Here is a 16,454-nt window from a genome sequence, read left to right as displayed (position 1 = left end):
CGGTGTGAAAGGGCGCCCTCGCTACCTACCTTTCTAGGTTCTGGGTACGAAAAAATGGTTAGACCGATACAAGCGAAGAGGAAGATGGGGGGTGAAGAAGGGGGGGGTGGGTATGGCATTTCATGACATGTCATGGCATGGCATGGCATGGCATGTCATGGCATGGCATGGCATGGCATGTCATGTCGTGGCATGAAACAGGTTCAGGTCGACCAGATGTGAGTATCCGAACAAGATCGATGGCGACGATGAGAAACAATGAGGTGAGCCGGAGGAGGGCAGGGCAGATGCCCAACCCTGCACAGCCCGGTTGCCGCATGCGGTGCGTGCGTGAACGGGGCGGTGGAGGGGAGGGGTGCGAGCTGGGAAAAAAAAAAAAAAAAAAGGAAAAATCAAAACGGTGTTGTTTTGTTGGTTCGCGCGCGTTGCCGACACGACACGTCAGGGAGGGAGATTGGGCTGCGATGGGGCAGAGTTGGAGGTCACATGTCGTGGTCTGTAGGGCCCGGACCAGCGGGAAGGCCCGAGATGGCTGGATGGGAGCAAGACGATGAGTGGACATGCCTAGATCGGTTGTGCCTAGGCAGGTAGGTAGGCCACGATAGATCGGATGGGACGAGAGGGGTGGTGCGGTGCATTAGGGGTGCGTGTAACAGTGTGTTCGTTCGGCACGTTGCTGTGGCGACACGTTGGGAGATCGGCCAGGGGTAGATCTAATGACAACACCAAAGATGCGTCTGATGTTTCGTGTAGATGGAAGAGGGTAGTAGTAGTAGTAGTAGTAGTAGCAGATATAGATATCGCATGTTTAGTGATCAAACTGTAACCACTTGCTACTACTACTACTGCTACGACTATGCAAGCGGACGTGCTGACGGAATCTAGCCAAAAGTATAAAATAAAAGTAAAAGCGATATTATCCATTCCCAAATGCACCGACAGCCTGTCTAACTAGAGAGATGATAAAGAATCATGCTTCATGTTGTTCCCATACCCAACCGAACCTTGGCATGTAAAGTAAAGAAAGAAAAAAAAACAGATATGGCTAGAAACCGCTTTCTTCCAAACACCCCCCAAACACCGAACGCTGTGTGCATCCCAGATCATCACCGCAACACCACCGGGCGTCAAACTTGGTTGGAACTCAGGGTATCCTGTGACTAAAGCAAAGAGAAACAAAACATCAGAGAGAAAAACAAAGGGAGCGCAAGCCTTGAGAAACGAAGTGGAGGAAACAGGACGAGGCATGGGAAGATGGATGATGAACAGGAAAGGAAACAAGTAGGGGAAAACAGTGAAAAGGAGAGGATGTTCATGAAGCATTCGACAATCGGCGGGAAAAGGGCGCTAGGGCAGAGAGAGAGAGAGAGGGGGGGGGGGAGGAGAGAGGAGGCTGGATCAAGCGCAGCACCCGCTCCGCCTCCCCGAAGCCGTCTCGACAAAGACCCTCGCGGCCACCAGCCCTTCAAGTCCGCCGCGCATGTGCTGCTCCAGCCGCCCCTCTCCCTGGCCCCATTGCTGCTGCTGTTGTTGTTGCTGCTGCTGCTGCTGCTGCTGCTGCCGCCTCTCCTCCTGCAGCCGGACCTGCCACTCGGGCGGGGCGTGCAGGACGCGGGGCCTGAGGTACGCGTCGGCAGCGGCCTCCTCGAAAGACGGGAGGTCCTGCGGCCCCGGCCCCAGCCCCGGCTCCGGCTCCGACTCCGCCGCCGCCTCCTGGCCGTGGCGGCGGTCGGCCGAGGAGGAAGAACGCGGCTCGGCCGACCCGACGGCCACCTGCATCGGCACCACGAGCGTGATCTTCTCGCCCGCCGAGCCGGCCAGGGCGACGGTCAGGTGCAGGGCGTAGACGCGCGAGAGGATGCACGAGTGGAAGGTGGGCACCAAGGTCTTCCTGTCGGTGGGGAGGACGACGGGGATGGAGAGGGTGGTGGCGTAGGCGGCGGTCTGCTGCTGCGCCGAGGGCGTTGGCTTCTTGGGGCCGTCGTGCGCCGGGCCGACGCGGCGGTACCGGCCGTTCTCGAAGACGAGCTTCTTGGGCGCCGGGGCGGGAAGCGACGGGGGGATCGAGGCGCCTCCGCTGTTGCTGCTGCTGCTGCTGCTGCCGCTGCTGCTGTCGCTTCCGGCGTAGCCGGAATCCCGGCGGGAGATGAATCCTCGGATGGACGGCTCCGGCGAGGCCGGGGCGACGGGGGTCCAGCCGGGCTGCTCGGACAGCGTCACGGGCGGGAGGGAGACGCTCGTGGAGTAGTGGCCGCGGCGGGCGAGCTGGTAGGAGCCGTGCCACTCGCCGAGGTTGGGGAAGGACGAGATGGTGCCGGACGCGAAGAAGGTGTGGGCGGCCAGCTTGGCCGAGACGCTCTTGACGCCCGGCGGCAGGACGGGGCGGGCGGCCGAGGACGGCCGGGGCTCGGCCGGCGCAAAGGTCAGGCGGATGTGCGCCATGGGGTGGGACATGACGCGGCGGCCGTCGGGAGACAGGACGGCGGGGCTCGGCTGGAAGGCCTCGGCGGTGATGCGGCCGTAGCGGGTGGCGAGCAGGGACCTGCGCAGGGCCTTGGTCTTGGACATGCGGTAGAGGCCGTCGGCGTCGGACACGCTCAGCGGGGGCTCCTCGACGCTCGCCGGCAGGACGTTGATGGCCTGGCAGGCCTCCATGACGCGGACCTTGCGGCCGTCGTCGTCGCGGATGACGCGGGCCTTGACGGCGTACTCGACGCGGGTCATGCGGGGGCCCATGTCGTCGCGCTCCCAGGCGCCGAGGGACGGCGGGAGAAGCAGGTGGTGCTGCTGGACCTGGTCGGCGAGGCGCTCGTGGTTGCAGGCGTTGATGGTGAGCTGGCGGGGGATGACAAAGTTGAAGGGGATCGTGCACGTCTCGCCGGGCTCGAGCACGCGGGGCGCGGGGTAGGCGGACTCGGGCACGGGCATGACCATCTTGAGAAAGGTGTGGGTGATCTCCTGGGGCGCGCTCATGCCGTCGAACATGGTCCTGGTCTGGCCGAGCAGGACGATCTGGATGGACTCGAAGGGCACGGGGCGCCTGGTGGTGATGGCGATGTGGCCCGCCACGGGGGACAGCGAGGTGAACACCTTGGAGGCATAGTGGTCGTTGAGGACGACCCGGATGTCCGACTTGTTGGAGGCGGTGATGCTGGAGACCATGCCGGGGGCAACGCTCGCCGCCTTGGGGGATATCTTGGTGGCCATGCTGGGCGGCTTGGTCAAAAGGACCGAGGGGGTGGTCGAGTCCCAGGAAAGGGGGGTCTTTGTCTCTCTGTCTCTCTCTCTTCCTCTTTCTCCTTCTCTCCCTCTCTCAACGCCGTTGGAAGGAAGAGCGGGACAAAGGAGGTGGACTTCTTTTACACCTCGATGGATGCCCGAGGCAACGTCTCGTGTTCTGCGTATATATACGTCATGGAGGAGGGTGGGGGGAAGGGGGGAGGGATTGGTCAGGAGAACAGACAAGAGCCCCTCCCCCCCTTTTGTGTGGGACGGCCCTGCGGTTGACATGCGCTTAACATGGTGGTTGACTCATTGCAAAGCATGTCGAAGCTCGATCCGCCAGCCCAGCCGCAGCCCGCCTCGGACATGCGCAGCCGGGACGCTGTGTGCCCCATAGGAACCATACTATACGGCCAGGCAGGGAGCTCGACCCTGGAAGGGTGGTGTCTAGAAGGCACCCATCCAGCCTTCTGGCCATTCAAGAATGCCGGGTTGGGGCATGCAGGGGGCTTGATTGGCGAATCCGACGAGACCGACCCATGGGGGAGGGTGTGTCACCCGACAGCGCGGGATGGGGCTCCCGAGGCTGGGTCCGGCGGGAGCAGCACCAAGCGCCTGTATAGTATAGTACAGCACCTACTGTGTACGCCAAGACACGAGGTGAAGAATCATGGATGCTGATGCTCCGCATGCTGAGCGCTAGCGTGGTAGAGTTCCACCCCGGGGCCCGCGCTCGTTCATGACGCCAGCGGATTCGTGAACCTGGGATCCTTGGCATTCGTCTCGGGCCGCATGTCGGGAGAAAGGCGTACGGCATGCCGAGCGGGTGTCGGACTCCGATGTGCGGCCTTCGGCTTTACCCTTCGGGGCGCCCCGTGTGCTCCCTTTCTCTTTGCCAGAGGCCCTTTCTCTGGTGCCAGGCGCCGGTGTCGGCAGCCACGTTGACATGAGCCAAGGTAGTTAGACCACCTTATGTATGTACAGACGTACTTGGTAACTAATACTGTCCAGTACTACTAGTAGAAGCTGGTTGTCTTTTCCACAGCCCAACCCCCTTCTGCAGAAGAGTTTCGTTCCTCTTGGGTTCGGCAGCCAGACAAGAAGAAGAAGAAACAAAACCAACATGGAGTGGATCACAAAGCACGAAGCGCCACCTTCTTTCCACCGTCTTCGTTCGGAGCCGGCCACTTGGTCATGGACTCGTCGTCGCTAACAAGCGCCTTTGGAGGTTTAGTTAGTGTGATGTTGCATTGGACAGGCCGGGGTTGCGCCTCCGTGGTTCGTGTGACATTGCAGATGCATGTTGGAGTCATCGGCGAACCGCTTCCAGCGTCTTCCAGACCGTAAAACCCAAGCAACAAAAGGGTAAGAGGAAAAAAAAAGAAAAAAAAACTTGATGCACTAGTACGATCCACGAGGATCCGCTGTTTCCTGCAAGAAGAGATTTCCAGACCCGCTTGTCGTCAAGTGCCTTTGGGATCCACGCCATCGGTGTGTCATGGCCGTCGGCAGCTCGCGCAGCGCAACCCCAGCGTCGTGTTGGTCACGTCAAGGTTGGGTATACGCAGTACTGTGTAAGTCGAGCCGGGTCCTAAAGGATCGGGAAGTCAAACGCGGCCCTGGCCTGGGTTTGTACCACACAGTATAAGCCAGCAACCATACTAGTATGGAACCATAGGCAACGAAAAGCGCAGCAGTTGGGCGGATATTGGGAGAAAAAAAAGTTTCCGTCGATCCATGACATGGCGTCAGGCAGAATCTTTTCACCGGAGGGCGCAGTCGCAGCGTGTTCTAGAGGAGGGGAGGGGGGGGGGGGGGGGGGAATATTGTGACAGCCCGGGACTCGAGCTCGTATGTGATGTGATGGGGTGCGGTGCGCCTTTTGCTTGACATGTTGACAATTTCTATGCCGTACACAGTGGTGTAACTTACTTGTAACGAACTGTTGCAATTTCCTGGACCATGACTGACCCTTACCCTGATCCCAACCCTTTCTCCAAAAAAACAAAAAACCCTGGGCCCTTGCGCCCTTCGGCTTTGCCTCCCTCCTCTCCCTCCCACCCCACCAAAAAGAAAAGATCGGGCCCACATCTTCCCGGGGCGGCGGGTCCACAGGCTTCAGCAAATGCACGGGATCCCCGGGCTTCAGGCGGATTGTGATGGGTCGTGATGCGCTGACGTGCCCAAGGACGCTGGCCGAAAAAGGAAAAAGAAGAGTCATCTGTTGTACAAATCTCATCTTTTTCCTGTCAGCACATCAGCACATACTATGGTACATACTGTGTAGTTGAAATTGTTCTGGCGCTTGTTTTTGTGTCACCTTGCTCTTACGAAAAGCAGGCTCCTCTACAACTATAGTATTGTACCAAAAGTGGGGGGGGGGGGGGGGAGGTTGTATCTGATATGGCTGTGCTATGCCTGGTGATGAGGCTTGAGGCTAGTTACCTGGTGAAAGGGGTCTACATAGTAGTTATCCGCACCCTGTGGATTGCAAAGCGCAAGTCCAAGCCCACCTGCTCGAACCACAACAGCCCTCCTCTGCTGCTCTGAAGGCAATCCGGACCTGGCGGCGATGCAACCTGACGGCGATGCCGACGATGACGGCTCGTCTACGGGTAGAGAGGTCTATGTCTTGTTTCTGTGGTAGGTCCCGAAAGACCTCCTGGGTGCGTGGCTATGCGAAGCACGCTTCTACGGATCGATGATGATGCACGTACACAGGACCACGCGTCCTTGACCGATCCATCCTCCCAACAAGAGGAGAGAGAGAGAGAGAGAGAGAGCAGTGCCACTAGTGCCACGAAATGTACAGCATGATGCCGGCCCCCAAGGCAATGGCGGCAAACTGCACCAACGTCTTGCGCAGCTCCGCGCCGCGGTTCGGGCCCGTCTCGAGCAGCTCCGGGATGACGGCCACGGTGCCGACGTAGAGGAACGTTCCCGCCGTGAAGGGCAGCAGCATGTCGCCCCAGGTGAGGCTGGTGCCCCAGAGGCCGTCGCGCATGCCCATGCTGCCGGCTCCGCCGCCGTCGCCGGCCGCCGAGCCGCCCGCTCCGCCGCCGAGCTCCTGCACGGCGATGCCGATCAGCGTGCCCAGCAGCGCGCCCACGGCCGTGACGAACTGGGCGCCCATGGCCTGCCGCTTCGAGAAGCCGGCCTGCACGAGCAGGGCAAAGTCGCCAACCTCGTGCGGGATCTCGTGGAAGAAGACGGCCATGGTGGTCGTGGCGCCGATGGCGGGGGACGCGTAGAACGAGGCCGACATGGCGAGGCCGTCGGTGATGTTGTGCGTGAAGTCGGCGCTGCGGAATCGCGTCAGCCACGGTCCGTTCCGCGTGCGAGACGCGCAGGAAGAGGTACCACCCCCGGCAGCGGGGGCCCAATGAGGCCGGGAACGTACATCATGTTCAGCAAGCCCCCAAGCTTCGCCGAGGGGTTCTTGTCATGCTCCTTCTTCTTCTTCTCCTCCTTCTCCTCGACCGCCGCCGCCGCCGCCGACGTCGCATCCGCAGCGGCCCCCTTCCTCTTCCTCAGCCCGTCCTCCTTCGCCTCCACCCCGGTGACCGTCGCCGTCCCGTTCTCCTCCTTCTTTTCCGCATGTCCGTGCGAGGGAGCGTGCGAGTGCGAGTGCGAGTGCTCATGCCCCGCCCCGCCCGTGGCGATCCTCAACCCCTTGTCCATGGCCACAAACACCAAAAACCCCACCAGGATCGCCACGCCCAAGAGCAGGTTCCTGTTGGGTTCGACCAGCACGAGCTTGACCTTTTCCGGATCGTCGTCCTCCCCGAGGAAGATCTCGGGCAGGAGATGGAACAGGGTGTCGCCGAGCAGCCCGCCGACGGCGAAGGCGACCATGACGGACAGCGACGCCGGGTCGATGTTGGGCGGGCAGAGCGCGAGCAAAAAGTTGGGCGGGCCCGAGATGTAGAGGGTGGCGAGGAGGGCGTTGATGCCCGGGTGGGACGAGGGGAAGAGGACCGAGAAGAGGCGCGACATGGCGGACGGGGGTTCCGAGGCGAGCTTGTGCGCCTTGGCGGCCGAGAGGGAGGCGACGATGGGGCATTGCTATAAGGGGAGGGGGGGGGGGGGGGGGACAGAGAGCAGCCGTTAGTACGAAATTGGGTGCGTTTTCCCTTGGGGCAAGGCTGCAAGAGTGAGAGAGAGAGAGAGAGAAAGAGAGAGAGAGAGAACGGACTTGGAGGTGCTCGTCAAGCTCGGTCAGGGAGATGTTGTCGACGGATGGCAACGACGAGACGCCGCCCGAGGCATCCTCGGTCTTGGTGGTGGTGCTCAGAGCCCGCGCGCCGAGGGCCAGCGTCGCGACGAGCAGGACGACGGCGGCGCGCGGGCGCGCGGGTCGGAGGAGGACAGCCATTTCAGAGGCGATGAGGGGAGGAGGTTGGAGGAACAAAGGTCTGCCAGAGACGCGGTGTCTCAATGTGCCTCAGGTAGTTCACTACCGTAGCTACCTTGAGGATCGGGCTTGACGTTGGTGGCGATGGCACAAGGAAACGGACGGGACGCGAAAAGGAGGCTGACGGAGACCCGTATCAACAAGCTCCCGGGGGGTGGTGGAGCGCGGGCTCTGGTCAGTTATCGCAATCTCCAATCGCAATGACAAAGACGATCGCCAAGCATCATCCTGCGGCCCCCTCATAGGGCTGGTCCCTCGGAGAGGCTGGGCCATCGGAGGGGGGAGAATGGGGGGCGAGGGGGAGGGAAACATGCCAAAACGCCATGTCTCGGAATATCCCGTCGTTTCCCCGATCTTGCAGCAGGTTGGACAGTTCACGATGGTGGCTTTCCGCTACGAGTTTGGACGAGACCTTGGTTGGCATGGACCGCCGGCTATGATTTCCTTAATACACCGTAGGGGTGCATGTACTATAGGTCAACCGGCGTCATCGGCCGCGGCGGCTAAGATGGACGGGCGATCCACGCCGTCGGGAACAAAGTCGCAGTGGGACCACCCTCTTGCCTCTTCTTGACGCTACTATAGTTACCAAAACTAGTAATCAACATGGGCGGCATGAACAGAGCCAGCATTCTGGAACCCAACTTAGCGCCTCCGAGACCGCCAGGGAACAGGCGTCTTGAGCGTCCAGGACCAAAACCTCCCGCGGTGCGGTTGGGCTGGCGAGTCCTGCTTGGCCCTCTTCCTTGGTAGATCAGGTTCACCAACTAATAGCTGAGGTACAAAGGGGGCAATCCCCCAAACACGGCACCGACCGTCTCTGAGGTATTTTGTTTGGGGCTGGCACCTCCACCCCCATCTTGAACACTCCAATACATGCCCTATATAGGTACGCAGCACACATGTCGATTCCCTGAACAGGCAAGGGAGGCCATCGGCCGGGTGCTTTGCGAGTTGCGGGTTCGTAACGGCAAGCGAAGGTACAATACCCAACCAAGGTCGGGTAGAGAGGTCATAGGGCCAATGCAACAAGACGTCTTGCTCGCCATGGCGCCACCCACGGGGGTCCGGCGTGGTGCAACATGCCCGCGGAGCCCCGCAAGCCCCTTCATCCCCGCATCGTGAGACGCGGCGGGGTACACCGCCCCGATGGCTGTATGAAGTATTGTACGGTAGGCATGCACAGTAGACAAGATGGAGAAATGAGGTCATAAAGGCCATCCAGGCCATCCGTCGTGTCGCTGCATCCCGTGGACCCAGCCGCGGCCGTTTCTCCGTCCCAACCAACGCCATTGGCAACTCCCACGTCTCGCTCGGCGCATCGCAACAGTCGCCGACGCTTGCATCTCGGCGCCTGCAGCCCAACAGCCATCTCGCAGGCCGAGAGAGCCAAAGGCCAGCCAAAGGCCAGCCAAAAACAGCCCCCGGTCGAGCACCGACCCAGCCACCGACCTACCGTGCGTTTGCCACACCTTCCGCCTAGCATCCCCATAGCACCATCTCTGCCATGGCCGCCGCCCAGGCCCCGGCGCCCTGGCGCGCCCTCTTCGGCGCCCACCTCCGCTCCCTCGGCTCCTCGCCCGTCTTCACCCTCGCCAACCTCCACCCCGCCACCCAAGCCGACGGCGCCCCGTCTCCCGCTCTCCCCTGCCTTCCGCGCGCCCGCACCTGCGTCTTCCGCGGCATGTGGGCCGACCCGCTGCCCGACCGCAGCGGCGGCCATGCAAACCCGGCCCCGCGCAACCCGACCGGGGTCTACGCGTCCGACCTGCTCGTCTTCACCACCGACGCTCGGTCCGAAAAGGCGGGCGACATGTTCGATTCCGCGCCCGCGGGGGACGTGGAGGCCAGCGGCGGGGCGACGGGGGGCGGAGGGCCGGTGGAGGCGGTGTTTTGGATCGATCGGGACCCTTGGACGGGGACGGCCATCAGGACGCAGTGGAGGGTGCGAGGCCACGCGTGGGTGCTGGGCCCGGGGCCGGCCGTCGATCGCGCCGGGGCGGAGGGAGAGGAAGAGGAGGAAAAGAGGGACGACGGCGCGAGAAGGGTGCGGGAGGCGCTGCTGAGGCGGATGAGGCGGCTCGGGGAGCCCGGCGGCGAAGGGGAGCGGGCGTGGAGCTTCGAGAGGGAGGTGACGGCGCACTTTGGCAACCTGAGCCCCCTGATGCGAGGGTCGTTTCGAGGTCCGCCGCCGGGCACGCCGCTCGCGTATCACACGGCCGGCGGGGAGGGGGTCGGGCAGGTCGTCGAGGATGTCAACGACCCGGCGGCGAGGGCCAACTTTCGCGTGGTGGTGATCGTGCCGGAGGAGGTGGACCAGGTGGACCTGAGCGACGAGAGGAAGCCGAGGCGGTGGCTGTATGTGTACCGCGGGGAAAAGGAGGGTTCGAAGCTGCCGGGGGGAGAGATGGCGGGGGGCTGGGAGAAGGTCGAAGTTTGGCCCTGAGAAGGGAGGACAACACTGCCTAGCTGGGCTGGAGCGTCTTGGGGGGTTGAGAAGGTCGGCTCTGGAATCGGATCCAGTTTCCAACAGAAGCCTCCTCGGTCTCAGCCCCCCTTCAGTCCCTAGAAGCTCTGAACTGCAGACGCTCCATCCAAGGCTTATTCTCTTGGGCGTCAAACATGGGGTTCTCTTCTCTGCTGCCCCCTCACGCAGAGACGTGATCGTGATGATTCCCTTCTGAAATGGCCATCTTGGGTCTCGGCGTGCTGCTTGTCATCAAATGAGGAGCGGGAGATGAAAATCACAGCTCGAGCACGCGCGCACATGCACATGCTCTCTCTCCTCTCTCTCTCTCTCTCTCTCTCTCTCTCTCTCTCTCTCTCTCTCTCTCTCTCTCTCTCTCTCTCTCTCTCTCTCTCTCTCTCTCTCTCTCTCTCTCACACACACACACACACACACACATGCTTGTGCACATGCATCGACGCCTCCCTTCCTGGGACTCACATCTTCTACAATACTCGCTTCCTGTAGCGTCGGCATCACGTCATCCGGAACGCCTCTAGGACCACCGACCCGGCTTGCCTCCAGAAGGCAGGTCGCCGTTGGAAGCCGACGCCACGGTCCAGGGCCAAGACGCCCCGTGCGCCGCACCAAGCCGTCGCCAATCGCGCTTCAGGTGGAGGCCCAGGTCCATGGATGGAAATCAGCCGGGTCGCATCGGCTGGCGAGCCCTAAACAGGAATCGAGCTCGGGGCAGCCAGCTAGCGGCCGTTTCATCATGCTTTCTTCTTATCTCTCGTCAAGCTCACGCCTCGGTGATGAGAGAGCTAACGTCACAGTATAGCAACCTTGTTCTGGCAAGAGGCTCGGCCCGACTGGAACACCGCGGCATATCGTACAGCACTGCACTGCACAGCACAGCACAGCACCGCCCGGAACGCCTGCAGGGTACCTAGCTCGATAAAACGAACTTTGTTGGTTGGGTACGAAGTAATAATAAAGTTACAAGGACGAGATCGTCAGCAAGGGGAGGGGGAGGGGGGAGGGGGGAGGGGGCGCGCGGAAACGCACGCCACTTCATACACATCTCTTTCTGCAGCGGGGCAAGCATCAGCGGTCAGTCACGGGGTTCAATCAGCCATTCCGTCGTGGCCCGACCATGACTCGTTTCGTTGACGAACTAGTGAACTAGTTGAGAGTTGAGCATGGCATGCTGTGTGTTGTTCATCACCACATTGGACATTGGCACCCCGCGAGCCGAGCCGAGCACCGCACCCCTGTCGCTGGGAAATCTCGGCTGTCAGGCCGTCCGGAGGGGGGGGGAAACGCGGCATGTCGGTTCAAGGTTGGGTAGGATAGGTAGGTAGCCAAGGACTTATGAAGATAGGCAGCGTTACACCCACTTGGGAGAGAGCAGGGCACACGCACGTCAAGCATCAAGCCCGCGCAGGGCCGCGCAGGGCATCCGACGCCGATCCGCCTCTTGGAGGGCGTCTTTGACGAATACGGCCCGTTCGAGTTCATGTATGTACTGCGTACTGCGTATGTATGTCCGGTCGCCGGGCGTGGGATGTCCCCCATGCGCCGCGCCGTGCCCAGCAAAGCATGTCAGCCCGGGCACACACGCACACACAGCCCAAAAAGCAGCCCGCCATAACGAATTTCACGCGCTTTTTTTGCTCGTGGGCCGTCCTGATAGGCACTTGTCCCCTTCCCTGCCCCCGGATCTGGTCCGTTGCAGCGGGGGGTGTCTCGGTGCGCAGAGCTTGGCTTCCAAGTCGTACGGTTACTTTTCGAGACCAAGCCCGCTCACCATTCACGCTCACTACACCATGGAGCTCTCGGCCGCTTCTTGGTCCGCCGTCCTTGCGTCACTGGAACCGGTCCTGTTGTGTCTCTGATATCACCTTGTCCTGCCCCTCTCGTAAGATAGGTCAGGCAGTCAGCCTTGTTTCCCTCGCTCCCGCGCCCTCTCTCTCTCTCTCTCTCTCTCTCTCTCTCTCTCTCTCTCCCCTTTTCTCGATCTTGTTCATGCTTCCCGCTTCGCTCGTGTACGAGCACCGCCTCCCCCACAGCCTCGCGGTCGTCCGCCTCTTCTGCAACAGCGTGATAGCCTAGCTGGCACCCTCGCGAGACCCACTGCCACAACTCCTAGTGCCGAGTGTGTCGCACCAGCGCAACGTCATTTCACCCCAGGGCCACTCCTCCGGCCCGCTCCCTCCCGACGACGGATTTCGAGGCTCTCGCCTCTTCAGACGGCCCAGTCCCGCCGTGCTGAACACACCTCCTCAAGCCTTTCCGGGATGACGGCCACGGTGCGCCGCCTCCCCGGAGCGCCGTCGACGCCATGGGTCTCTACTCCGACCCCCCGCCGTTACACCCCTTCAGCAGGGACAAACCGACGCTGCTGGTTTGCTGGTGGATCACCATCTTTTGCACCCTCCTCATCTCCCTCCGGGTGATCGGCCGGTTCATCCGGACAGAGACGCTGTTTCGCGAGGATAAGACGGCCGCGCTGGCGCTTGTGCCGCTGCTGCTGCGCATGGGATGCGTGCATGTGGTCTTGTTGTGGGGGACCAACAACGCGCAGCTGCAAGGGGTCGGCCTGACGGAGGACGAGCTTCGAAAGAAGGAGATTGCGAGCGGCCTGGTGCTGCTGAGCCGGGTCTTGTATCCCGCCACGTACGTGTGCCATCCCGCCGGTGGTCGCCGACGTGGTGTGTTCCGTCTGCGTCCGTTTCATGCTAACCTCCCGCCGCCGGATGCCCGGGTTCTTTGTTTCTTTTAGCCTCTGGATCCTCAAGTACGCCATCCTCGACTTCTTCCGCCGCCTCAGCAACGTCAACTGGCGCCGCTCCTACGACCTCGCCCTGCTGTACTTTCGCCGGTTCCTCATCGTCACCTTCATCGCCATCATCATCAGCGGCCTGGCCGAGTGCCAGCCCTTCCCCCGCTACTGGCAGGTCCTCCCCGACCCGGGAGGGCGATGCCGCCAGGGCTACGCGCAGCTCGTGACCATGGCCCTCTGCAACGTCCTGACCGACCTGTCGCTCGTCCTCTTCCCCGTCCCCGTCATCCTGCGCAGCTCCATGCCCGCCCGCCGCAAGCTCCGCCTCGTCCTGCTCTTTTCGCTCAGCCTCGGCCCGGTGACCGTGACCCTCTACCGCGTCCACCGCATCATGGCCGAGCACGGCCGCCAGGAGATCCGCTCCCTCTACGCGTCCGTGGAGCTCCTCCTCGCCACGGTCGCCGCCAACGCCCTCGTGCTCGGCTCTTTCGTCCGCGACAGGGGCGTCAAGAAGCGCCGGTACCGGTACGACTCCATCGCCACCGCCGCCGCTGCCGCCGCCGCCGCCGCCGCCGCCTCCTCCTCGGCCGACCCGTCCGTCAACGGCGACATGCGACGCCCGTCCGCCCTCCGGTACTGGGGCAGCGACGAGGATCTCGTCCGCGACCTGGGGCTGGGCCTCAAGCCCGAGCTGCGCGAGGACCGGCGCCTCTCGGCCTCCTCCTTCGTCCCGGCGCCGACCGTCGCCACGCACCCCCGAGAAGTCATGGCTGCGTGGCGCTTCCCGGGGTCCGACCGGCTGGCCGTGCCGCCGCCGACGGGGATGAGCAGCGACGACCTGGAGGCCGGCGGCGCCGGGAGATCGGTGCGCAGCGACTCGAGCGCGACGCCGCGGCGCGTCTCCTTCTTCGACTACGGCGGCCTGCTCGACGATTCCCATCCCGCCACCGCCAGCACCGCCGGCGCCGCCCCGGCCGCCGGCACCACGAACCGCAAAGGCTCGGCGGCGTCCACCGACAGCAGCGGCAGCCACGCCGCCCCTCCCGCCGCCCCGCCGCCGCCGTCGCGGCGGGCGTTTCCGGGTTCCGCAGGAGCTCGGTCGCGCTGCTGCAAGAGCTTGGGGGCTTGCTTTCGCCGTCGCTGTCGGTGAGGTCAACGCTCGGGAGGCCGAGGCTGGGGAGGATGGGCAGCGGCGGAAGCGGAGCCGGTCCGGGCGGCGGAGGAGCTTCGCCGGATGAGAAGACGCGGGACGAAGGATGCTTGGGCTCGCCGATCGCAGAATCCGCGCCGCGGCCGGAGAATCCGCAAGAACAGCAGCCGCAAGAGAACCCGCGGCAACAACAACATTAACAACAACAACAACAACAACAACAACACCATTTGTTTTCTATCTATATTATTATTATTATTGATCTTGGTTTCTGTACTTACACGGCTTCGCGCTCGCGCCATCCATCGTTTCTGGGAGATCAGGGGCGGGCGGGGGAGGAGAGGGAGGAGGAGGCAGATAGGATTGTGATACCCACGGCGTTTACAGGTTGAACGGGATGCTCCGGTTTCCACGGGATAGATGAGGCAGAGGATACCTGGGGTTTTTGTTTCGATGAAGAGACGAAACGGTGTTTTGGAGTTGGCTCGGATAGTTTGGCGGGCCTTGGGCGGGCCTTGGGCGCAAGGTGTGAAGGGAACCACAGATATCCTGCTCTTTTTCTTTTTTTCTTTTTTTTTTTTCAAAAAGAGAAAGGTTTTCTACCGATTTTCTTGTTCAAAAGTGGCTTCTCCATGGCACCATATAGGAGCTAATACGGGATCGATGCGAAGCGAGACATGGTCGTATGAAGCAACCGTCGCATGCATGCGCGAAACAAAACGCGTCAAGCGTGCCCTTGGCCAACGATAACGATCCACAAGCGACATAGTCATCCCTTTCAACATTGTCTACTACTACCACCACCACCACCACCTCTGCGGGCATTTCGGCCCGTCCCCAGGTTCTCCTTCTTCCACGCCATCGGCACAAGAGATTCGAGATATCAAGTCCCAGGACGACGACCAAGCCGTCCTCCCCCTCGTCTGGAAACCCTGTATCTCCCCAAACGCCCTGAACTAGATACAATAACAACCATGCAAAGCCGTGCCAACCTAGAAAACGAAAACAAAAGACGCCCTTTTGAGTTTGAACCCACCGGCAGAGAGGGGCGCTACCAGAGAGTGTGTCAAGATCTCCTCCGTCGAAGCGCACCCAACCATGTATGTGCATCCGGACCCGTCCTCCCCCGCGGCCAGCACAGCAAGTATGTCGCCGCTTCTTCTTCTCTTCCTCCTCCAACGCGCCCGAAACTCCCCCCCCTCACCGTTCATACGCAGAGCCGATAGCTCGCGTACCTCCCCGCCGTTTCGCTGTTTCTGATAATCTTGACCACCTGGCCCTTCTTCAGGCCCAAGTACCTCGCGATGGGGTCCTTGGACAAGATGCGGGGCAGCTGGGTCTCCTTGAGGCGGTAGCGCTTCAGCAGGGCCGCCTTCTCCTCGCGGCTCAGCAGCACGTGCTTGGGCACCAGCTCGTGGTGCGTAATGTTGACCAGCAGGTCCTCCTCCAGGAAGCACTCGATGAGCGTGAACTGCGACGTGACCGACATGACCTTGCGGGCCTGGGCGGACAGGGCGGCGTGCGTGACGAGGATGCCGGCCTTGAAGTTGTTGCTGGCGCAGTGCTCGACGAACTTCTTCATGACCGAGATGCCGATGGAGCCCTTCTCGGGGCAGAACTCGACCCAGATGGTGCCGCACTCGGGGGCCGGGTCGGGGTTGGAGGGGGTTGGTGGCGGGGTGAACTTTTTGATCATGGCCTCGGACGGGCGGGCCGAGAACTGCATCTTGGAACGGCTGGAGGTGGCAAGAGACGCCGGGTCAGGCGGGATGCCCTGGACGGAGGAGGTGTCAAAGCTGGAAGAGACGGAGGCTTACTTGGGACTGCCGTCGGCGTTGGTGTACTCTTCGCGGAAGCGGTCGAGAGAGATCTTGACTTCTTCCTCGGCAAGCTCGTAGCCCTGGACGAGGCATCAGAGTCAGCCCGCTTCACCGACAAGCATGCGCCGCAGCGGCCTGGGAGCCCGGGAGTTCGGCATACCCTGTCCTGGACCATCTCGTGGACGGTGCGCCAGGCGCGCCAGAGCCGCGTCACCTCCTTCGCAAAGGCGCCGGCGTTGGTTTCCTCCTCCATTGCGGGCGGTCGATGTCGGACAGGGTCGATGAGAGGGCGGTACGCTCGGCGCGGGTCGGAGGCGTTGCCGTCGAGGTCGAGGTGGTTGATGGGAGAGGGGAGGGGGGAGGGAGGTGGGATGGATAGCGGCTGATGTCGATGGCGTCGTGGATGGAGAGAGGCCGTGGATGAAATGCTGAAAGATCTGGCGGCGCATCGGCCTCCAAAAAAATGCGGGTCCCAGGTTCGGACGGGGCCCACGCGACGGGGGCGCGGGCCCGAACTCGATGTGGGGCGGGCCCGAACTCGATGTGGGGCGGGCGGAATCTTGGCTTTGGATTGGTGCATAGAAACAGACCGTTAGCTATCTTTGGGGATAGCATTA

General features: G+C 62.0%; 5 protein-coding genes across 5 annotated transcripts; 2 read left to right on the top strand and 3 right to left on the bottom strand.

Moving 5' to 3' along the window:
• Positions 1 to 1,398: 1,398 nt before the first annotated feature.
• VTJ83DRAFT_4755 (uncharacterized protein) lies at positions 1,399 to 3,207 on the bottom strand (the record flags this gene model as incomplete). Its single annotated transcript, XM_071011279.1, has 1 exon — positions 1,399 to 3,207. One exon carries the CDS (start codon positions 3,205 to 3,207, stop codon positions 1,399 to 1,401), a length of 1,809 nt encoding a protein of 602 aa, XP_070866205.1.
• A 2,806-nt stretch (positions 3,208 to 6,013) lies between these two features.
• VTJ83DRAFT_4754 (uncharacterized protein) lies at positions 6,014 to 7,597 on the bottom strand (the record flags this gene model as incomplete). Its single annotated transcript, XM_071011278.1, has 3 exons — positions 6,014 to 6,524; positions 6,623 to 7,287; positions 7,418 to 7,597. 3 exons carry the CDS (start codon positions 7,595 to 7,597, stop codon positions 6,014 to 6,016), a joined length of 1,356 nt encoding a protein of 451 aa, XP_070866204.1.
• A 1,546-nt stretch (positions 7,598 to 9,143) lies between these two features.
• Positions 9,144 to 10,082, top strand: VTJ83DRAFT_4753 (uncharacterized protein; the record flags this gene model as incomplete). The annotated part of the gene is made up of 1 exon (XM_071011277.1): positions 9,144 to 10,082. One exon carries the CDS (start codon positions 9,144 to 9,146, stop codon positions 10,080 to 10,082), a length of 939 nt encoding a protein of 312 aa, XP_070866203.1.
• A 2,344-nt stretch (positions 10,083 to 12,426) lies between these two features.
• Positions 12,427 to 14,217, top strand: VTJ83DRAFT_4752 (uncharacterized protein; the record flags this gene model as incomplete). The annotated part of the gene is made up of 3 exons (XM_071011276.1): positions 12,427 to 12,761; positions 12,868 to 13,949; positions 14,147 to 14,217. The coding sequence occupies 3 exons, from the start codon at positions 12,427 to 12,429 to the stop codon at positions 14,215 to 14,217; spliced, it is 1,488 nt and encodes a 495-aa protein (XP_070866202.1).
• Positions 14,218 to 15,224: 1,007 nt separating this feature from the next.
• On the bottom strand, positions 15,225 to 16,090 carry VTJ83DRAFT_4751 (uncharacterized protein; the record flags this gene model as incomplete). The annotated part of the gene is made up of 3 exons (XM_071011275.1): positions 15,225 to 15,753; positions 15,835 to 15,917; positions 15,998 to 16,090. 3 exons carry the CDS (start codon positions 16,088 to 16,090, stop codon positions 15,225 to 15,227), a joined length of 705 nt encoding a protein of 234 aa, XP_070866201.1.
• Positions 16,091 to 16,454: the final 364 nt, after the last annotated feature.

This window comes from Remersonia thermophila, chromosome 4 (genome assembly GCF_042764415.1).
Source record: "Remersonia thermophila strain ATCC 22073 chromosome 4, whole genome shotgun sequence".
In the NCBI taxonomy this organism is placed as follows: Eukaryota; Fungi; Ascomycota; class Sordariomycetes; order Sordariales; family Chaetomiaceae; genus Remersonia; species Remersonia thermophila.
Note: the sequence above shows the minus strand (reverse complement) of the source record. Positions and strands in the feature narration are given on the sequence as shown.